The 20,849-nt window shown below is 45.0% G+C and overlaps 1 protein-coding gene across 1 annotated transcript in view; it reads right to left on the reverse strand.

The window, feature by feature from the left end:
• The window catches only part of LOC146058763 (uncharacterized), a 45,343-nt gene that overhangs the window by 9,889 nt on the left and 14,605 nt on the right, over nucleotides 1-20,849 (reverse strand). Inside the window, exon 2 of the mRNA XM_083170994.1 lies at nucleotides 14,566-14,940. Coding sequence (XP_083027120.1) covers nucleotides 14,566-14,940 — 375 coding nt within the window. The remainder of the gene's footprint in view (nucleotides 1-14,565; nucleotides 14,941-20,849) is intronic.

The raw sequence follows: 20,849 nt of genomic DNA on the forward strand, positions 1-20,849 counted from the left end.
CAGTTATGGGAATAGACACTGCTGCATAATGGACTTAAACAGTTACATCGCGCCTGCAACTGCAATATTGGGGTATAATAACAGCACATGCTGTAGATCTAAGAGATTTACAGTATATGCTGATATAGGGAGAATCTATTCCTGAATATCAGCATTTCTCAATTGTTTAAGACATACTATTACTGTTGAAAAAATTACAAATGATAATTCATGAACATATCTGTGAACCAATATACGCATCTGTTATAAGTGTGGACACCAGACACACGGTGATACAATAAACACGTTTAATCAGAAAAACACAAACAGTGTAACAAGTACTTGGACACAGACTGTATCTATAAAAACATTATTTAAGATGTACAGATGGAGCCGGTCTTAACTTTGCAGGGCTGGCGTTTTTTTATCAGCAGCCCCGCCAGCGGCCGGCTCCAGCCAGGGGCGCACACGCGCACGAGATGCTCACGCGCCCCGTGGCAACGGACCTTGTCCCGGGTCCCCGCCGCCTCCCCCTGTGCCCCTCGCCGCCCCGCCGTCCCCCCTAACCCTGCCCGTCTCCCTGAAGCAGAGACGGGCAGGTACCCGCATCGCCACCGTCGAGAGACTGGGACGCGCGTGTGTGTGAGTCTCTCTCACCGGCGCTCGCCAGCACAAGGGGTCTGGTGAATGCCGGCCAAAGATGAAACATGCTCCATCTGTATTAAACGTAGAAGAATTATTCAACCTTAATGATAGTGATCACAAACAAAAAAGATACAATCTTTTTGTAACAGAAATAATACAAAAGAGTAGCTATCTGACACAACACTCAGAGAGAAAATGTCTTATTACAACACATTAAAAACATACAGGGACAATTTAACCCTGCAAATTGAGGTCGTGGTTGAGCTGTGGTCATTTATATTTTAAATCTAATATTTTCTGTTCTTTATTTCTTTCTACTATGTTTTAATATTTTACCATTTTTATTAAAATTATTAAAAGTTAAATTTTATGAGTCATTATTAGACTTTCAGTGCACTTACATTATGCTTACCTTTTCTTGTTTATGATGTGTGTCTATAATTAAGTAGTAGGTAGCACCTCCATTTTTCAAATTGTGGGATACTATCCCCTGAAAATATCAAATTAGAGGAGATAAGAGAGTACATTTTCTAATATAAAACTTGAAGAATGATGCGGAAATAATATCTGTCTGTTCGCCTCTGGAGGAGCCACCTGTCTGGTGGAAGTCTCACTAGGTAGAAGTCTCCTCAAGGTATTGATTACCCGATATCAGTTCTCTGCTAGCTAATAGTAGGAAAGACCTCTCCATCAGATTGTGGGATAAATTTCTCTCTATGCTTGATTGTGGGAAGTCTTACTAAAACCGACACTTCCATCAGTGATTGATTCTATACTGTTCTTTTTCGTGCACATGTATATAAAAAAAACCCTGATGAAGCCTTTGTGAAAGGCGAAACGTGTTGGTTTAGTTTTTGGCATCTTGAAAGAACTGAAAGAATATGTCTATGAAATTTTAAAGAGAAAAACTTTTTAACAAAAGATTTTTTTAATATCAAGTTGTATACATTGTTATATGCGGTGTAAAATCACACTCTAACCAGGTGGTGGAACATAACTTAGCGCTCTCTATATCTTGGTGTCTACATTTCTTTGTTTTGTCTCCCGCTAACAGGGGTGACTTATAGAGTAGCTGCTCATTTGTGGCGCACTTGGGGTCATCACCCACTTTTATATATATATATATATATATATATATATAAATATCAATACCAGGCGGCACGTTATGATGGTCCAAATATTGGTCAACATTTTTGAAGCCTTTAATGTATTCGCTTCTTCATCAGGACATAAACAAGTGAACAGATATTACAAGAATTTATACATACCAGCACCATCACGTTTCCCGGTCCCAGTGTTCACGCTCCGGCACCAGTCTCTGACGTCACACGCCAATGGCCCGTGCGTCAGACTGCCGCGCCGAGCTCCTGCTGTTGCCATGGAAACACATACACCACAATAAAATGCGCTGAATTCCCGTATTAACGGGCTACATAACAAATATCACCTTGAAAAATAAAACGGTATTTACAGTGCGGCACACAAAGATCAGTATCAACATAGCTCACTGTCTACAGCAGGAATAGACACGGTTCTATTTTCGATTAGGTTCTACTTTGAGGAATATATAGGTTTCCCAAATCGCGTCTATCCAAAAACTAGCAACAAGCTTCGAAATAGTTAAAATATAAGCAAAAAATAGTTGTCATCAATACATATTGGCAAATGGAACAACTATGACACATGTAAACATTTTACAAAAATACATGTAATCCCGCGGTTTCATTAAGCCCGTGTGAAGTCAGTGTATTTAACCTCTGAATCCACTCGGCTTCTCTTCTAACCAATGCTAGGGGACGATTTCCTCTCCTGATGTTCTTGGGAATGTGATCAATTATAATATATCTCAACATAGGAATCGTGTGTCTTTTTTTAAGAAATGGATGGCAGTGGTAAATAAATGTAGCATGGATCTCATGCTGCTCGTTATTGAGGAGTCCGGGAGGGAGCTTGAGATAGCTCAAGACCACATTAAGACTTTTGAAACGCAGCATAAAGAGACTTTTATTGTGGATACTGGTGCTGGTTGGTTGGAGAGGCTTGATAAGCAAGTGGCATGTTATAAACGTGACTTAATCCAGTTCAAGAGACAGAAACTGGAAAAGGTCAATCTGGACTATGAGTAAAATCGTGTGTATATGTGGATCCAAGGGGGATATAATAACAATCGAGCACAACCCAGAAGAAATTATAAACAGCGTAAATTTGGTGCCTTTGCTGATTCATCTTATGAACATCCCACAACCAGTGCGCACGAGACTGGGGTGCGCACGAGACTGGGGTTCTACACCGCAAGAGGTACAGGATGCGCCGTGGCGGCCAGAGCAAGAGGACAAGGTAAAAGGGCAGACTGCCTCTCAGGAGATAGTGTACAATCTGTCTACACAGGTATTATCGGAGGATGAGAAGAGCGTGTCGAGCCTTGGACTATCCTTTGTGCCTACGGTGGACTTTGACCCTTTAAAGTGGGACATTGAGAGATATAAGTTAATAGACAGTTAAAATTGAGGGAGCATTTGGGGAAACAGTCCAGTTCTGTGGGTACTGACTGTTGTAAATGTTATTCCTCCTCAACTTAAACGTTTGCAAGCAAAATCTGTGTTTGATCCTGTCTCTTATAATCCCACAATTAAAATTTAGATGAGGATGCTTGATTCTGAAGTTAGGAGTGAGGTTCTTCCTAACACTAGTACTAGTAATACGGAGTATCTAGACACAATCTGACCAAAAATGAATTTAAAGCATTAAAGGATTTGCCATCCTACACTAATATAATCATTAGGCCAGCCGATAAAGGCGGGGCCGTTGTGGTTCAGGATGTGTCTGAATACAAGTTAGAAATTGAAAAACAGCTTGCTGATAATAATGTATATGGGCGTTTGGATTCTGATCCTACTGATGTGTTTGCCAAAAAGCTTGCGACAATGTTGCAGAGGGCGGTATTTGATGGGATTATTACAGTTGAATTGAGCAATGCATTAATAGTATCTCATCCCGTCATACCCCTTCTGTATACATTGCCGAAAATTCACAAGCGTCTGGACAATCCCCCTGGTCGCCCTATCATAGCGGCCAGGGGTTCATTGTTCCAGAACGTGTCAACCTTTATAGACGCTATATTGCAGCCATGCATACAGGCTTGTCCTGACCATCTCATGGATACTACCGCTTTCTTGAATAAATTAGCTGAAATTGATAGTTTACCAGAGGGTTGCATTTTGTGTAGCATTGACGTCACTAGCCTATATACCATCATCCCCAATGTTGGTGGGATACAGGCAGTGCGTCGTCTCATTGAACATAGTGATCAGTATCAAGGTCCTGATGTGCAATTTTTCGGTGATTTACTGGAACTTGTACTCACGCACAACTACTTCCTGTATGATGATGCTTTTTACATACAGAGAAGTGGGTGTGCGATGGGTAGTAATTTCGCACCGTCCTACGCGAATGCTTTTATGCAAATGGTGGAAAGGGACATTTTTTTCTCAGATCCCAATATCTCCCAGTGTGTGGTGTTATACACCAGATTTATTGACGACCTGTTTATGATCTGGCAGGGGGATGCAGCTAGCTTTACCACTGTGATTGAACATCATAATTCCACTAGCAGCCCAGTTAAATTGACCTTTACTGTTGACAACAGGTGTGTGAGTTTCCTGGATGTTAAGGTGGTGATAGATCAGGGGCGTATTGTCACATCGCTACATTCCAAGGAGACTGATCGCAACACGCTTTTACATGCCAACAGCTGTCATCCACGTTCGCTCAAATACGGGTTGCCGTACTCGCAGTTTGTGCGAGTACGCCGTGTTTGTAGTGATCGTGATGAGGCTGAGAGACAAATTGATTTGATTTAAAAGGTTTTTTATTTTCTCAAGAAAAAAATTGAGTACAAATAGAACATTCGTATACATGTATATGTAGATATAATACAAGATGGTACAAATCCGCAATAGAACAATCAGGGATCAGGTCCAATGTGCTTTGAGCTGTACATAACAGATTATAATATCTTTAGACTACTGAGTAGCGTTTAAGATATTTCGAGTAAGAAACCAATAAACTTCGAGGAGATGTACCTTCTTTCCCCATTGCAGTTAATTATTGAACTAGATATATCGTTGATCTACAATGAGAAATTCCTGTATATCATTTTTAGAAATAAACATCTGGTGTATAAAACTTAGAAAAGCCAACTAATATCTATTGATCAATTCAGAGACGCAAGACAGACATGGTGGGAGGGAGGAAGGGGGGGGGAGGAAATTAGGAAGGATTCTGCGGCTTTCATCTTCGAAGAGAGTTGAGGTTGAGCTCCACAGGCCGGTATCTCTTAATGTGTTTAGTGTAATTCGTCTATAGATAACAAAACCTGTGATCTTTGGGTTATTTCTAGGGATTCTATAAACGGTCTCCATTTATTGATAAAAGCTTCTACATTTTCATATAAATTGAGCATCAGTGAGCGTTTGTCAAATAGAAGAATCTGAAAGAGTTTGCTCTTAAGTTCACTTAATGTTGGGGAAGTGGGGGATATCCAATGTGAAAGGATAATTTTTTTTGCTACTGTCAGAATTATGATGATAAGAGGTGTGTATTTTGAGGCTGGTGGAGTTATATTCCAATTTTGGAAATTAAGACAAAGGCAAGCGAGTTTGTCTGGTTTTAGTTGAATGTTCAAGAGTGTGTTTATGTAGTGGAGAGTTTTTCGCCAAAACCTCAGTATTTTCGTACATGCCCAGATGCAGTGCAGAAATTTTGCATTACTCATTCTGCATTTACAGCATTCGCCCGTGGCTTCAGCAGCCATGTGTTTGCATTGAGCGGGGGCTATATAGAGGCGATGTATAGTTTTGAAGTGTACCTCTTGTAGGTAGGATGATTGTAAAATTTGCAAGGCCTTCGGATATGGCTTGAACAGCACCTCTGGTGAGGTCACCTCAGGTATGTCTCTGCTCCATGAAAGGTATAGTGAGTCCAGTGCAGTATCTGGTATTTTGGCGAGCAGCACGTCATATATGAAGGATGTTTTAAATCTGGTATGGTGTAATGTCATGAATGTTTGTTCTAAAGGATCGGGGTTTCTAGGAGTTAGGATAAGAGTGGATATTGAATTAACAAAGTGGCGTGTTAATACATATAAAATTGGGTCTTTCTTAGATCATATTTCTCCAGAAGCGTCTGGAATGTGAAAAGGGTTCCCCCAGGATCAAAAAGTTTGGTAGCAATGTCTAGGCCTTTGCGTTGCCACTCTTTGTACTGAGAACTGGTCAGGGAGGGTGGAAAACTGGGGTTCCCCCATATTGGGATAAAAGGAGAGACATGAGGGTCTCTTTGGAGTTTTCGGTTGATCAGGGACCATGCATTATATGTACCTCTGAACAGAATATGATGTTGTATGTGTTGGGGTATTTTGGATATTGGAGAATGTAGTAAAGCGCTAGGGGAGTAGGGGTGAAAAATATTCTCCTCTAAGCTAGGATCTGTATATGTGGTATTATTGTACATCCAGTCTGCGATGTATCGAAAATGAATCGAACAGGAATAGAATAGAAAGTTTGGGATTTTGAGGCCCCCTTGTGGTTTGGCACGCATTAGTTTGTTAAGGGACATTCTGGGTTTTTTCCCAGCCCACAGAAATTTAGACATTAGTTTCTCTAGAAGACATAGGTCTGCGTTTGGGATGATGGCTGGGATCATTTGTAGCTTGTAAAAAAATTTTGGGAAAATAATGCTTTTAAGGGTTGCTGCTCTGCCTAGCAGTGAGATCGGGAGTTTCGTCCATAGCTCTAGTTGTGAGGATATTTTATTAATTAGCGGAGTGAAATTTGCTTTATACATAGAGTTTGGGTTCTTGGTTATAGTTATACCTAGATATTTTATACTGTCGGGTTGAGTTTTGAATTGTGTAATGATGGGGTGGGTGGCTAATTCCGAGGTAAATGGAGTGAGGGGCATGATTTCTGTTTTGTCTACATTTATTTTGTATCCCGATATAGGGCCAAAGGAATTTATTAAGGACATTACAGCTGGGATGGATGATAGTGGGTCCGAGATGAATAAGAGAAGATCATCAGCGAATAGAGCTAGTTTAAGTTCTTCATGTCGGACATTTATACCTTTGTAGTCCTGAGACGATCTTAAGGCTATGGTGAGGGGCTCCATGGCAATTGCAAAAAGGAGCGGTGACAGGGGGCAACCCTGCCTCGTTCCTCTTTGAACTTCAAATGGAGGGGATAAGAAGCCATTGCAGGCTATTTGGGATGTAGGATTTTTATATAGAGTTTGAAGAAAGGTGGTAAATTGGTGTGGAATACCAAATTTAGACATGGTGTGGTAGAGATGTGTCCATTTCACCATATCAAATGCTTTTTCAGCATCTACTGTTAGTAATAGTTTGGGAATGTTATCTAAGTTTTGTGATATGAATTGCTGTGTGACTGCTAACACTTTCCTCACATTTCTGACTGAGTGACGGCCAGAAATGAAGCCGGTCTGGTCCCGGTGGATTATATGAGGAAGAATGGGGTTTAGTCTGTCCGCCAGTATCTTAGTCAGCAACTTGTAGTTGCAGTTCAGCAACGAGATCGGGCAGTAAGACCCTGGAAGGGTTAGGTCTCTTCCTGGTTTGGGGATTAGTTTGATGATCGCAGAGTTGAAGTATTGGGGAATTTGTCTGTTCATTAGTATAGAGTTGAAAACTGATGTGAGGATGGGGGCTACTTTATCTGGGTGCATTTTATAAAAGTCGCCTGAGAACCCATCTGGGCCTGGCGCTTTGGCTGATTTTAAGGCTTTTATTGCCCCGAGTACCTCAGTTTCTGTGATAGGGTTTGTTAGGTTTTGTGTCAATTCGTCTGGTAGCTGTGGGTAGTGTAAATTTTCCCATAGGTCTGGGGCCTGTGGGTAGGAAGTATTGCTGTGGTCTGTGTTAGGGGCGTTAGACGAAGATGCTTGATTGGAGTATATGTTTTTATAGAAGTCTGACATAACTTGAGTAATCTGCGCATTGGAGGTAGTGAGTTCTCCATTTGTTTTTTTTAGGTGGTGAACTATCATAGGAGGGCGTGTAGAATTTAAAATAGTGGAAAGGAGTTTACCTGTTTTGTTGCCTAGTTTATGGTATTTGTAATTGGCAATGAACTGTCTTTTATCTGTCATGGTTTGTAGGATGTCCTCTACTGATGATTTTGCCTGTAAGTATTTGGATTTGTGTGTATGTGTCTGGGTTTTAAGATATGTGGAGTAAGAATCTTCCAGATCTTTCTGGGCTGTTTTGTATGCTTGAGACAGGCGTTTTCTCTGTTCTTTTTCAAATTTCATGATTGCACCCCTCATGACCGATTTAGCAGTCATCCAATAGAGGGTGGGATTGGTTGCTAGGCAATCCTCATGTGTGGAGTGGAATTCTTCCCACGTTTTTGTTATCTGTTCCCGGAAGTGGAGGGATTTGGTGAGGTGGGCGGGAAACTTCCAGGTTCTATGGGGAGAAAATTCTTTGGAGGTTTGTAGGGAGACGTGTAGTAGAGCATGGTCTGATAAGATGATGGGGTGTATTTTTGCATCCGTGATTTGGGGTATTAGGTTAGTAGAGACTAGTATAAAGTCTATACGTGAAAAGGTATGATGCGCTGCCGACAAACAAGAGTATTCTCTATGGGTTGGATGAAGATCTCTCCAAACGTCTGTGAGCTGCAGACTTTGTGCAAGAAAGGGTATATTTATTCTAGGGGAGTTTCTAATTTTACTATGTATATTAGATCGATCTAGAGTTGGGTGGGCCGTGAGGTTAAAATCTCCGCACAGAATTAGGGGTGAGGTTATGTGTGGGGTAAGCATTTTAATGATTTTTTTAAAAAAGATTTTTGAATATGTGTTAGGTGCATATATTGAACTTATGACGTGTGGCTTGCCATTAATTTTAACTTCTACTATAAGAAATCTGCCTTCTGTGTCAGCCTGTACCGAGGTGACCTCAATCGGTAGGGATCTAGAAACCAGTATCACAATGCCTCTTGATTTGGAATTATATGGGGCTGAGGCTAAAACTCTCCACTTCAACATTTGAAGTTTCAATATTTCCGGGGGTGTTAAATGTGTTTCTTGGAGGCATGCAATGTCTAGTGCGTGTTTTTGCAAGTATACTAATACCTTACGGCGTTTGGCCGGAGAGTGGAGACCTCCCACATTGAGGCATCCGATTTTAATTTCAGTCATGGGTGTCTGAATGGACAGGGGTGTGAGACATCGGTCTGACGTGGAGCTCTCTCTCTGCTGTGTTGCCTCTGGATTCCTGTAGAAACATTGGGGAAAGACACATAGGGGAAAACAAATATGCACGAGACAGGGGTGAAAAGAAACATCTAACACAGAGTAGTGCGATCCACGCACTTAGGAAACAGTCTAGAACATGGACTTTCCGCTGAAAACAGTAAATTTTAATTAACAAATTAGTGAACCTAATAACCTGGTTCACGATATCAATGCAATTACGGAGCATGGGGGGAAGTTACTCTAGGTATATTCCCTTTTTTTTTTTTTTTTATAAGCTCTCTCTGCCCTATATCCTATAATGATAAAGGGGCGCATGCTCCCTATAGTAAGAAATGTGATGCCCCCAGGACCAATTATGAACAACGGGTAGGGGGGAAGGAGGGGGATGGAAGAGGTGGTGAGAAGAAGGAGGGGGGGGGAGGTATAAAGGAGAGTGGTGAGGGTAGGGTTAAGTGGGGGGGTTATTTCAAGACCTTAACACTACAGCTGACAAATTATATCTCCCATTGAAACTTTTCATAAGTAGGAAGAGCCGAAGGATTTTAAATTCCTCATTGCCCACTCAGATCATTTATCAGAAATATCTACGGTCATTGTGGAAAGTTTTTCTCTGAGGAATCCTTTAGCGTCATCTGGGTCGGAAAAGTCATAATGAGTGTCTTCTACGAAAATCCTCAGACGAGCAGGATACATTAGTGCGAACTTAACTTTTTGCTCCACTAAATGAGTGCAAATGGGTGAGAATGCTTTCCTTTGTTTGGACAGTTCGACGGAGAAGTCTTGGAATAAACGCAATCTCTTGCCTTCCCACATTAGGGTCTGGACTTTGCGGGAGGCCCTCCAGAAGGCAACTTTATGAAGATAATTTAGGCAGCGAAACAAAACAGGTCTTGGTCTGGGGTCATTGTGCTTGGGTATGTATCCTAGTCGATGAACCCTTTCCACCACTAGGTCCTTACACTCAGCTGTGATGCCTAACAGCTCAGGTAGTTTTTTGGAGACAAAGTCCTCTAAAGCGGGACCTTTAATTTCTTCTGGGAGGCCGACTACTCTGATATTATTCCTCCGCGATCGATCTCCATCTCGTCCACTTTATTCCACAGTTGGTAGTTATCTTTTTGTAATCTGATGATGTCTTTTTGGACTATATGCAGATCATGCGAGACAGCTCCCAGCGTGTTTTCATTTGTGGAAACTCTGGTGGTGAGTTGCTGTAGTTGTTGGGAAATTTCTTGGACCGCATTGGATAAGAGGGGGGTCATAGTGGACTTTATGGCTTCGACAATGTCTCTATAGGTGACTGGGGAGTCGAGATCTCTGCGGTTTTGCGGTATATCAGGGTCGCCTGCAGTTGTCACTGTCTTCTTGGAAGCAGGGGAGAGGGGGGATATGTGTTCTTCTCCTTCTGGTGACATGGTGTGGTCAACCCTGCGCTTTTCGTTTCTGGTCGGGGTATGCCTGTTCTGTTTCCCTGCAGGGAGGGACTGCTCCATCTATAGTAGGTGCAGATGAGAGGGCCTCAGTGGATAAGGGTGATAATATCCTGTGGTTGATATTGTGGTGGAGGGGGGGGGGGGGAGTGATCCTGAATATAGCTCTGAGACTTAACTGTAGGGGGTAAGGGAGTGGTGGGAAGATGAAGTCTTTCTTTGTTAGGCTGAAGTAGGTAAACTCCAATAGGAGAATATGCGTGTTATCTAGGGATTTTTTTTTTTTATACCCTATCTCCTGGGAGGGAGTAGCATTGCAGCTTGGAAATAACAGGGAGGATATTTAGTGACCCTTTGTGATTTGTGGTTGTCTCCGTGATGTGGGAGAGGCAACCCCAGTTTTCCCCGTACCTTAGCGGGATGTCAGTCCTCTCCGTGGAAGCTGGGTCAAGATGGCGCCGGAGCGCACAAGGGACGCCTTCCCTGGGAGCTGCGGCTGCTGTGGGCTGGATCTGTGTCCAGCTTATCTATGAGGCAGCTAATTCAGATGGGACGTGTGTTCTGCATTTCCCAGTATCTGTGTCTTTGGATCCTTTCGTGCACCTCCGCGTAATGGCGCCGGGTAGCGGGTGACGTCACTGGTCTCCTCACTTCTCCTGTTTCTTTGCAGGAGAAGTTAGCGGGTCTGCGTGGGGCTCCAGGTGTTCTGGGAGTCCGTCGGGCAGGAGGGCAGGAGGGCAGGAGGCTGGGTACCTGTGCCTATGGAGTTTGTCGTGCGCCTCCGTGTAATGGCGCCGGGTAGCGGGTGACGTCACAGGTCTCTTCGCGCGTCCTGCTCTTTTGGGAGAGAAGGTGGCAAATCTTCAGGGAGCTCAAAGTGTTCTGGGGGTCGTCGGGCAGGAGATTGTTGTGTTCGGGGACGGAGGGTGTCCCCTGTGTGCACGGTGGACGGGATCTACACGGAGCTGCGGTGTCAGGCTGCTTCTCCCATGCAGCCGGAAGCGGAAGTCGAGACAAATTGATTTAATGGCTCAAAAATTTGCAGTGCGTGGCTATTCCTGGACTACTCTTAACTCGGCTAAGACTAAGGCGATGGCTGTCCCAAGGGAGAGTCTGTTGACCTATAATAACAAAACTGAGCATGACTCTGAGAGATACCGGTTACCATGGGGTAACCATTTCAGTAGGATTAGCCCAGAGATTAATCGGATAGCCAAAAAGCACTGAAAAATGGTCAGTACAGATAAGTCACTGCATCTAGAAAACGCAGATATTATGCCATGCTATACGCGTGGGCGTAATATACGAGACTGGGTAGTGAAGACTGATGTAGCTAAACTTCAAACCACCAGCAGTGAACAATTTCTGGTAGGTAAACCAGGCTGTTTTTGCTGCCTCAACTGCACCACTTGCAGAGCACTGACCGCAGCTGATAGCTTTACTCATCCCTTTAGTGGCAGACACTACCTTATTAGACACAGGGTGTCATGTATGACAAAATTCATCATATATATGATCACATGCCCGTGTGGTCTCCACTATATAGGGAAGACAGAGAGAACCCTTAGGGAGAGAATGGCGGGTCACAGGTCAGCAATTAAAAAAGCTTTGGAGAAGGGTCACAGTGACCAGCCTGTGGCCCGTCATTTTCTCCAAGCTAAACACACGATTCCTATGTTGAGATATATTATAATTGATCACATTCCCAAGAACATCAGGAGAGGAAATTGTCCCCTAGCATTGGTTAGAAGAGAAGCCGAGTGGATTCAGAGGTTAAATACACTGACTCCACACGGGCTTAATGAAACCGCGGGATTACATGTATTTTTGTAAAATGTTTACATGTGTCATAGTTGTTCCATTTGCCAATATGTATTGATGACAACAATTTTTTGCTTATATTTTAACTATTTCGAAACTTGTTGCTAGTTTTTGGATAGACGCGATTTGGGAAACCTATATATTCCTCAAAGTAGAACCGTGTCTATTCCTGCTGTAGACAGTGAGCTATGTTGATACTGATCTTTGTGTACCGCACTGTAAATACCGTTTTATTTTTCAAGGTGATATTTGTGATGTAGCCCGTTAATACGGGAATTCAGCGCATTGTATTGTGGTGTATGTGTTTCCATGGCAACAGCAGGAGCGCGGCAGTCTGACGCACGGGCCATTGGCGTGTGACGTCAGAGACTGGCGCCGGAGCGTGAACGCTGGGACCGGGAAACGTGATGGTGCTGGTATGTATAAATTCTTGTAATATCTGTTCACTTGTTTATGTCCTGATGAAGAAGCGAATACATTAAAGGCTTCGAAACGTTGACCAATATTTGGACTGTCTTAACGTGTATTATTTGAGTGCAGTCTGGTATCGATATTTTTATTGGAATCCCTGCACTGGGGCTCCCGTGGAAGGCACCTACTATTTGATCCTGACAAGGAGTGCTGTTCCAGCTCGAGAATATATATATATATATATATATATATATATATACACACACACACATACAGTGTGGTCGTTGGTGGAATAGTGTATTATTTTAAAAATTGTACCTGTTATGCGTTGGTGGTATAGTAAGAGATCCTGTCAGGTGCGCAGGCAGCAGGTCTCCGGCCAGTGGCTGGTGTGAGGGTACCGGGAGTGCTTGCGGGTGCTGAGGTAACAGGCGGTGGCGGAGAGTCGAGTGCAGTGGCGGGTGTCAGGGTAGCGGCACTGCGGAGGTAGTAGGTGGCTTTGCGGCTGTGAGGGGAGTGGGAGCTTGGCGGTCGCGGCTGGAGGGGGTGGTAGCGGCACTTCGGGCAGTGCGGAGATAGTAGGCGGCTTTGTGGCTGTGAGGGAAGTGAAAGCTTGGCGGTCGTGGCTGCAGGGGGTAGCAGGCATCGGGCGCACTCCACAGCACTGTGCGGAGCGTGGTCTCTCAGCAGTTCCCACGAGAATGTGTGTCTGCTGCATTTGCCCTGTGTTCCCTGCGAAACTTCCGGGACAGGGTGATGCCACTGGTTTGTAATATGTAAGTGGCGGTGGTGCTTGATGACAAAATAGGTGTAGCGCTGGTTAGTGTGCAGCTGGGCAGGCTCTCATATTTTAGCCACATCTGTGTATTATCTGTGGGCTGTGTGTATAATGCTGGGTGGGAGGTGGAGTTTCATGTGTGACCCCGCCCAGCGTTATACACACTCCCAGAATGATTGACACATGTAGCTAAATATATCAGAGATTAGTGCATATAAATGGTTCTGTTATAGTGGGCATTTATTATGTGTATAAGCATCACTGGTACCGTGGGCATTTATTTTGTGTAAGCGGCACTGCTACTGTGGGGTTTATTATGGGTGGAAGCAACACTGCTACCATGGCCTAGATTCTGAGTATAAGTAACACTGCTACTGTGATCATTATTAAAGTATAAGTGGCACGGCTACCACAGACATTTATATGTATATAAGTGGCTCTGCTACCACTGGCATTAACATGTGTATACAGTATGTGTCACTGCTATTTATTTATTAAACATTTATTATATAGTACATTCTGCTGACAAGAAGATTGTGCTACTCTGGTGTAATTAGAATTGGGGGTACTACTGTGTGACCATACCCTTTTCCTTGTGATATCACATCCCTTTTTTGCACTGTGCGCCGTTGGCGAGCAATGTTTCTTTAGACCGTATGGGTTTTAGGCCCCTCAGCTCCAGGCCCATAAGACACTTAATCTGGCACTACTCTCACCCTATTACATTTGGCCCTACATGTTTGATTTAGTCATATACTGTAATGATGTAATGATGTAAAGTATACAGGAGACTTCAGCTTGGGGGATGTTAGGAAGACTCTGAAGATGGCCACATGCAGCTCTCACGCTGCCGAGATGGCATATTAGCATAATGTAGATAAAAGATTTTAGCAGTAATTTACATGGTAACATCACCATAGCCATCTTCACTTTAAGAACATCCTTCAATACTGCCTTCGGATGTCTGGATGAAGAACAAGCTTCTTTTATTAGCAGTGCGGCCAATGACAAAATGGAATTAATTAGGACCCTGGTCCTGGTGACCTAGACTGCTGCCTACAAGTATATCTGACCAGAATGATAGTTTATTGACAGCTAGGTACATAAGGGCAACACCACATAAAACAGACACATACACAATGTCACATACACTTCTCTGCAATGTGCATTCAGCAATATTCTGCTCAGTAGGCACAACTGAGAAAGTCTTCTCTGCAATCTTACCTGCGGTCACTAGATCTACTTCATACACTCTGTGTCCAGCAACACAATCTTTTCCATGATACAGTTTGCAGTGGTAGGCACCAGCGTCGTCTGTACCTGTATTTTCTATGAGCAGAGAAAAATTGCCCATTGCAGCCACAGAAGGGAACGTAAGAAAACGAGTGTGATATTTTTTCCAAAAAGATGTTTTTCCCAAAAAATTTATTTCCACTATATGCTCGCTGTCATTTCTTATCCAGAGCACAGCACTGCCAATATCTTTCATCTGCTGGAGCTGCTCTACAGGGAAGTTACATGGCAGTAATATAGATGATCCAGGCTGTGCAACCACATCCAACTTCTCTGGGAACACAGAAGGACAGGGCGAAATCTGAGCTGTAAGACAGTAACCATTGTTACAGATACTTCGTATACTTTTAAAATGATTGATACAATCCATGCATCTTGTTAGCCTATCAGTCTCCAGAGAGGAGGACTCTGATCCCATGTCAGAAATAAGCCACTAACCAAAATAGAATCCAGAAAATTAGACACTTTTTATGGAAAGGTATAGGAACAGAGGTATAACTCCCAGAGGCAATAGAGACTCATGCCTCCGGGCTCCAAGACCTGCAAGAACACCTGCATGCACAGTAGCAGCAGCTGTGTGGTTCACAGCTGGATCCAAGTGTAACTTTTGCTCTTCCAAAAGAGCATTGCAGTGCACCTGCTGTTGGGGACAACGTGGCACATGTTCTGAAGAAAAAGCGGGTCGCCTTGAAACGTTGACCATGTTTATGGCTACATGATATTCTATGCACCTTAAAATATCTTTTTGAATGAGACCGTGGAGTGCCGAGTATTCTTTTCTCCGGATATTCTGCATTTAAGAACTTGGGCCCTTATTCTGGTTCACTCACAAAGGCAAAAATGGACAAAACCATGTGCACTGCAGGTGGGGCAGATGTAACATGTGCAAAGAGATTTAGATATTGGTGAGTTATTTTGTTTCTGTGCAGGGAAAATACTGACTGCTTTATTTTTACACTGCAATATAGATCTCACTTTGAAGTAAAACCCCACCCAAATCTAATTCTCTCTGCACATGTTACATCTGCTGTGCACATGATTTTGTCCATTTGAGAAGGAATTCTCCTTTGCGATTGAATCAGGGCCTTTATGTAGCTTGCTTTGCAGAAATGTTGCAGAATGGAGAATGCTGCATTTTTTTATGCTTGTCCTCACTGTGCAGTGAGGTCTGCAGGCCTCAGCTGACTGGAAACTGAAACCAATCAGCACTCTTTACTCAGAGCAAGGAAATAACCTGGATGTGCAGTTTTAAATTCACAATAACCCGGGTCTGACCTGTGTAGAACCCTTCTTTTTTCCCGGGTTGAAATACTGGGTTATTCAACCCGGGTTATTGACTGTGTTGCTTTTACATTGCCCCGGGTCAACTCAGCAATAACCTGGATCTGACCTGGGTTATATGTGCAACGTGAAAGGAGTGTCTGTCTTTAGGTCCCCGCTGCCTCTCTCTCTGCTTCCTCTGAATCTATGGCTCTTTTTCAGATCTGATCGCAGTACAAATTTGTTCTAAAAATGGGCAAAACCATGTGCACTGCAGGTGGGGCAGATGTAACATGTATAGAGTGTGTTAGATTTGTCTGAGTTATTTTGTTTCTGTGCAGGGTAAATACTGACTGCAATTTAGATTTGAGTTTCAACACACCCCACCCAAATGTAACTCTCTCTGCACGTTACATCTGCCCCACCTGCAGTGCTCATGGTTTTGCCCATTTTGAGAACAAACGTCTACTGCAATCAGATCTGAATAAGGGCCTATGGGGCCCATTTATCAAGTAAGATTTGCGGCTAAATCCCAGGGGTTAACCGCAAATATTAAGTATCACTGAAATGTATTAAAGGGGACCGCAGCAGGAATCTCCGATCCCCCCTGCAGCGCTGCCGGCTGCATCCCCCATAGGTTTCTATGGGGGATGCGAAGCTGCCCAATGTATCAACATCGGGCAGCCCGGCTTTGCATCCCTGGGCTATCGTCATTCTGGGATGGCGATAGCCCATTGTAGCCTATGGCTACACATCGTACTGCCCGAGGTCGGCGGGGGTCAGCGCATAACCACGCATGCGCAGACCCCCTGGTTTCCGGGTCAGGGCTTTTGCGCCCTCAAATTGATACATCCAGGCGGTATCACATGATACCGCAATGTGATGCCCGGCGATGTCATCACGCCGGCATCTCTATATAATGATAAATGCACCCCTATATCCCTGCTGCCACTCTCTGTCTAATCACACTACACTATCCACACCTCATGTCCGACACACGCTCTACCAGTGAGGTGCAGACATCTGAGCCAGATCCTCTCCTGTCAGACTTCAGCATTTTGTCTCTAAAAATTATAAGACATATACAAAGGAGATATGATACATATATTTTTTGAATTTTTTAAAACTATTTTTAGAGACAAAAGATTGACAGGTGAGACACTGCCTTACCTTCCTGCAAATTTCCTATCGAGGCTCACCAGATTGCCAGCAGTATATAATGCTGCACCTGTGTAAAATGTCCACATGAACCTTCGAGTTTATAAGTGTGTGTCAGGGCCGGATTAACAATGGGCCTGATGGAGCTACAGCTCCAGGCCCACTCTCCAAATAGGCCCATTTTGTAGCTGAGGGCCAGGGCTTTCCAACAAGCCCAGCCCCGCAAGGCTAGCCCCCCGGGAACCGGAGATACCGACATGCAAACCTGGAATGTTTTCCCCTTAGGATAACATGGGACCCGCTAATTCCGACCTCCACCCGGTTCCAATGGCCCCGTGGCATCACAGAAGCTCGAGGTTGATCTCAGTCGAACCCAAATCGCTGGGCCTTCAATCTGATACCTGGTCCATATGGATTCATTGGTTCTAGAGATATTGCGGGTAAACCAATTTCTTTTCATTTCTGAAATGTAATGTCATGGCTGTTCATGTTGTTTGAGGACAGATTTCTCTGGAACCAAATGGCCCAGTTTCACGGGACCAAAATCATTCGAAGCCTACATGTAAATGGGTCAGTTTGTTCCGAAGATATAGCTGGTTGTTTACAGGGGGGCAGGGGTGCTTTTCTCTCCCCCTCACACCAGAAAATGCAGGGACTAGGTTGGTGTAAAAGGGGCCAGTCCAGGAATGTCCCTGCATGATCCTGGGACCAAATTCCTGGATAAGTGCCTGCATTTCCTGGTATGAAAGGGGTATTATTTCAAATAGCCGGGACCTGCAGTGCTCTGAATACAGCTGGGCAGCCCCCTGCTCTCTGCCCGGCTGTCATTTCTGCTCGGTGGCGGCTGGCCCCCAGTTACCATGAGCATGTATTCCCCTTTGGCAATGAGCATGTAATCCCACATGGCAATGAGCATGGAACCCCTGGCAATGAGCATGGAACCCCTGGCAATGAGCATGTAGGTAAGCAGCACTTATATAGCATCATTTTTAATAGGCATTATGGTGTTTTGCATAATACGTAATGAACATTATGGTGTGTGGCTTAACATGTAATGGGCATTATGGTGTAAATTTTTAATGCGCGCCAAAGGCGCGCAATGTCCCTGTTTATGAAGCATATTGTGCATTATTGCTCAATCTGTTTGGTAGAGTGCAGGCATGTCCAAACTATGGCCCTCCAGCTGTTGTGAAACTACAAGTCCCATCATGCATTGCCACAGTTTTGCTATTAGGGAATGCTAAAACTATGTCAAGGCATGCTGGGACATGTAGTTTCAAAACAGCTGGAGGGTCACTGTTTGGTCATGCCTGGTATAATGTGTATTTTGGCTCAATCCATTTGGTAAAATGTGAATTTTGCCTTAATCTGTGTGGCAATAACATGAATTTTTACTCAATCCATGTGCCATAGTGTGAATTTTGGCTCATTCCATGTGGCATAATGTATAAGAGGCAAGTACAATATAAGGGGGTTCAGGGGCGGGCTGGGCCGGGGGGCAGAGTGCCATATGCCCCCCGGGCCGCTTACCCACCCACTGGCTGCGGGCCGTGCTGCGGCTGGATCAGCTTCTCCAGCCCTCCTGCACTGGCCGCGGCTTACAGAACACGGCCGCCGCTACAGGAAAATGGCCGCCGGCCCCCTGCACTGAGGACATGTTCTCAGTGCAGGAGGCCGGCGGCCATTTTCCTGTAGCCGCGGCCGTGTTCTGGAAGCCGCGGCCAGCGCAGGAGGGCTGGAGAAGCTGATCCAGCCGCAGCACGGCCCGCAGCTAGCGAGTGGGTAAGCGCTCTCCCCCCCCCCCCTCCCTCACCCCAGCATATGTGTTTCTGTCACTGTGTGGGGGCATATCTGGCACTGTGTGGGGGCATATCTGGCACTGTGTGGGGGCATATCTGGCACTGTGTGGGGGCATATGTGTATCTGGCACTGTGGGGGGCATATCTGGCACTGTGGGGGCATATGTGTATCTGGCACAGTGGGGCATATGTGTATTTGGCACTGTGGGGGCATATGTGTATCTGTCACTGTGGGGGCATATGTGTATTTGGCACTGTGGGGGCATATGTGTATCTGGCACTGTGGCATACCTCCCAACTGTCCCGATTCCCGCGGGAACGTCCCGATATTCGGGGACGTTCCCGCGTCCCGCCCGGGGCCGCCATTGTCCCGCGGTGGGGGGGGGACAGTTGGGAGCCCCCCCAGCTTCCCGAGAATAGACGCTGTGCGCATGCGCACAGCGTCTATTCAGCGCCGACGAGCGGCGAAAACGGGGGCGTGGCCGAATTTCGCGTCACCCCGCGAGGCCACGCCCCCTTTCCGCGAGGCCGCGCCCCCTTTTCGGGAGCGCGCGCGGCTTTGCCGCGCGGACGTCCCGACCTCCCAACTTTGAAAGTTGGGAGGTATGCTGTGGGGGCATATGTGTATCTGGCACTGTGGGGGCATATGTGTATCTGGCACTGTGGGGACATATGTGTATCTGGCACTGTGGGGGCATATGTGTCTGGCACTGTGGGGGCATATGTGTATTTGGCACTGTGGGGGCATATGTGTCTCTGGCACTGTGGGGGCATATGTGTCTCTGGCACTGTGGGGGCATATGTGTCTCTGGCACTCTGGGGGCATATCTGGCACTGTGGAGGAATATGCGTATTTGGCACTGTGGCAGAATATCTGGCACTGTGGCGGCATTTGTGTCTGGCACTGTGGGGGCATATGTGTATTTGGTACTGTGGCGGAATATCTTGCACTGTGGGGGCAAATCTGGCACTGTGGACATCACATTGTGCGGTGTAATGGGCATCATGGTATGGGGCGTAATGGACATTACGGTGTGGGGAGCATTGGGTAATTGCCATCACAGTATGGGGTGTAATGGGCATCAAGGTGTGCAGCATAATGTGTAATTAGCATCACAGTGTGCGGTGTATTGAGTAATTAGCATCGCAGTGTTGGGCGTAATGTGTAACTGGCATCATGGTGTTCAGCATAATGTGTAATTGGCATTACGGCATGTGGCTTTATGTGTAATGGGTATTACAAGGTTCGCTAAAATGTGCAATCTGCAGGTACACAATACAATCATGGTACAGGCAACGCCCCTTATGATAGGCCATGCCCCTAATTTTTCGGCGCGCCTACGGCGCGCAAAAGCATTCCTTCCGACGGTGACTTGGCTGATTATGGGCCAGTGCTCTGGACTTGCCCCCTAGGCTAAAAGTTGCCAGCCAGCCCCTGAGGGGGTTACTATTGTGTTGCATGATTTGTATAAGGGTATATGGTGTAGTGAACTTAGGTGACCACATAAAAGGTGCTAAAATGTTGTCTACCAAGTTTTCGGCTTTCAATTTTATTTTCATGACTGGAATGCCGCCTCACCCTGCATATATCTTAGGACATCTGCATCCTGTGGGTGCACCTTTGGAGGGCACCCGCCAATATATCTCCCTGCATTTTTCCTATGCCAGCCCCAGCCTTTTCCAGGCATATATAATTAGTGGAAAGTATTTACACAAATACAGACACACCCATGAGCAGACCACCCAACCAGAACACTGGTCACGACCCCCACATTATTAGGTGCTGGCCACAACCCCTATTATTGCGCATAAGAGGCCCTTGATAATTTTCAGCTCCAGGCCCATTTAGACCTTAATCTGGCTCTGGTGTGTGTGTAAATCTGTCTCTTACCTCACGAATCATCGCTGCTACATACCCACTCTAGTGGAAACCTGATTTGGGGGGCCCTTCAAAAATGTTGCTATGGGACCCACAAAGTTCTAGTTATGCCCCTGAAT

The sequence above is a fragment of the Crinia signifera genome, chromosome 2, assembly GCF_055691185.1.
Source record: "Crinia signifera chromosome 2, ASM5569118v1, whole genome shotgun sequence".
In the NCBI taxonomy this organism is placed as follows: Eukaryota; Metazoa; Chordata; class Amphibia; order Anura; family Myobatrachidae; genus Crinia; species Crinia signifera.